At 50.5% G+C, this 1276-nt stretch overlaps 1 protein-coding gene across 1 annotated transcript in view; it reads right to left on the reverse strand.

The window, feature by feature from the left end:
- col12a1b (collagen, type XII, alpha 1b) overlaps positions 1–1276 on the reverse strand; it is a 105837-nt gene that overhangs the window by 17747 nt on the left and 86814 nt on the right. The window contains exon 56 of the mRNA XM_016664328.1: positions 1078–1221. Coding sequence (XP_016519814.1) covers positions 1078–1221 — 144 coding nt within the window. The remainder of the gene's footprint in view (positions 1–1077; positions 1222–1276) is intronic.

Here is a 1276-nt window from a genome sequence, read left to right on the forward strand (position 1 = left end):
ACCCGGGGCAGACCCAGAGCCACGGGTCAGAACCAGAGCCACGGGTCAGAACCAGAGCCACGGGTCAGAACCAGAGCCACGGGTCAGAACCACGGGTCAGAACCAGAGCCACGGGTCAGAACCAGAGCCACGGTCAGAACCAGAGCCACGGGTCAGAACCTCATTGATTTCTGTCTCCATCATCTGAAACAACCTCAGATCAAAGGGATCCTGATGTAAGTTTGGAAAAGTTCAGACTTTGGACTCCATTTTGGTCCATTTGGTGAAACTGAGGACGTCTGGATGTTTGGGTCAACATGAAGGCAATAAAGGACACAAAATGGCGTCCAGAGAGAAACAGTTCCTGGTTCCCTCAGGATCCAAAAGAGAAGCGACAACAAACAAGTTTTAACTTCCAGCTGTTAGACTGGAGCGGTTAGAACCGCTAGCTACAAAGCTAGTTCCGCTAACGCTAAAGCACTGTACCAATACAGCATGTAGCAGAAGCTAATGCTAACACGCTAACTTCAACAATGTTGACACCCACCATGTGTCAATGATACAATATGTTGTACTAGAGCAGCGGTGCTCAGGTGCAGCCGTCCTGCAGCTTCCTGCTCCAGCACACCTGAATCAGACGGTCGGCTCGCTGCAGGCGGTTCTGAGACCGTCCCGGTCTGAGTCCGTCTCTGGAGGACTGGACTTACTGTACTACACAGTATGTCACCCTCTGCAGGGTAACATGTGTAATTACACACCGAGCTGTAGAGTTTGCCCTTCAGGATGTGGATAAAACAGTGTTCACCAACTTCAAAATAAGAGCGTGAATATAAATATCTGAAAACAGTTGATAACCAAAACTACACTAAACTTTATTTAGCTGAATGTTTACCAAACAGCTGCGTAAATTAGCGCTTTGGAATTCATCCTGCAACATGAAGCGAAGTGCGCTAGACGTTTTCAAAGTTAGCAAAGATGCTAAACTAAAGAATAGCTCCTCTACTGGCCCATTAGTGCCCCCTGCTGGTGGAGTGGATAATAAACCTTTAGGAGGAAACGGAGCCATAAATCGCTGCATCATCAGCAAAAGGCGGTTACCTGCATGCTGCAGCTTGGCGGCGTTCTTCTTCACCTCGTCCTGAGACCGACCGTCCGTGATGGCCACCACCACCTTGGGGACGTTCCTCCGCATCCCGTTCTCCACCGAGAAGGCCTTCTCATACGTGTGCTTCAGCGCCTCGCCTGTTCACACCACAGGTTAGAGCGGCAGGCCGGAGACAGGCGGGCCGGACCGGGA

Source organism: Poecilia formosa, unplaced genomic scaffold (assembly GCF_000485575.1).
Source record: "Poecilia formosa unplaced genomic scaffold, Poecilia_formosa-5.1.2 Scaffold480, whole genome shotgun sequence".
Lineage (NCBI taxonomy): Eukaryota > Metazoa > Chordata > Actinopteri > Cyprinodontiformes > Poeciliidae > Poecilia > Poecilia formosa.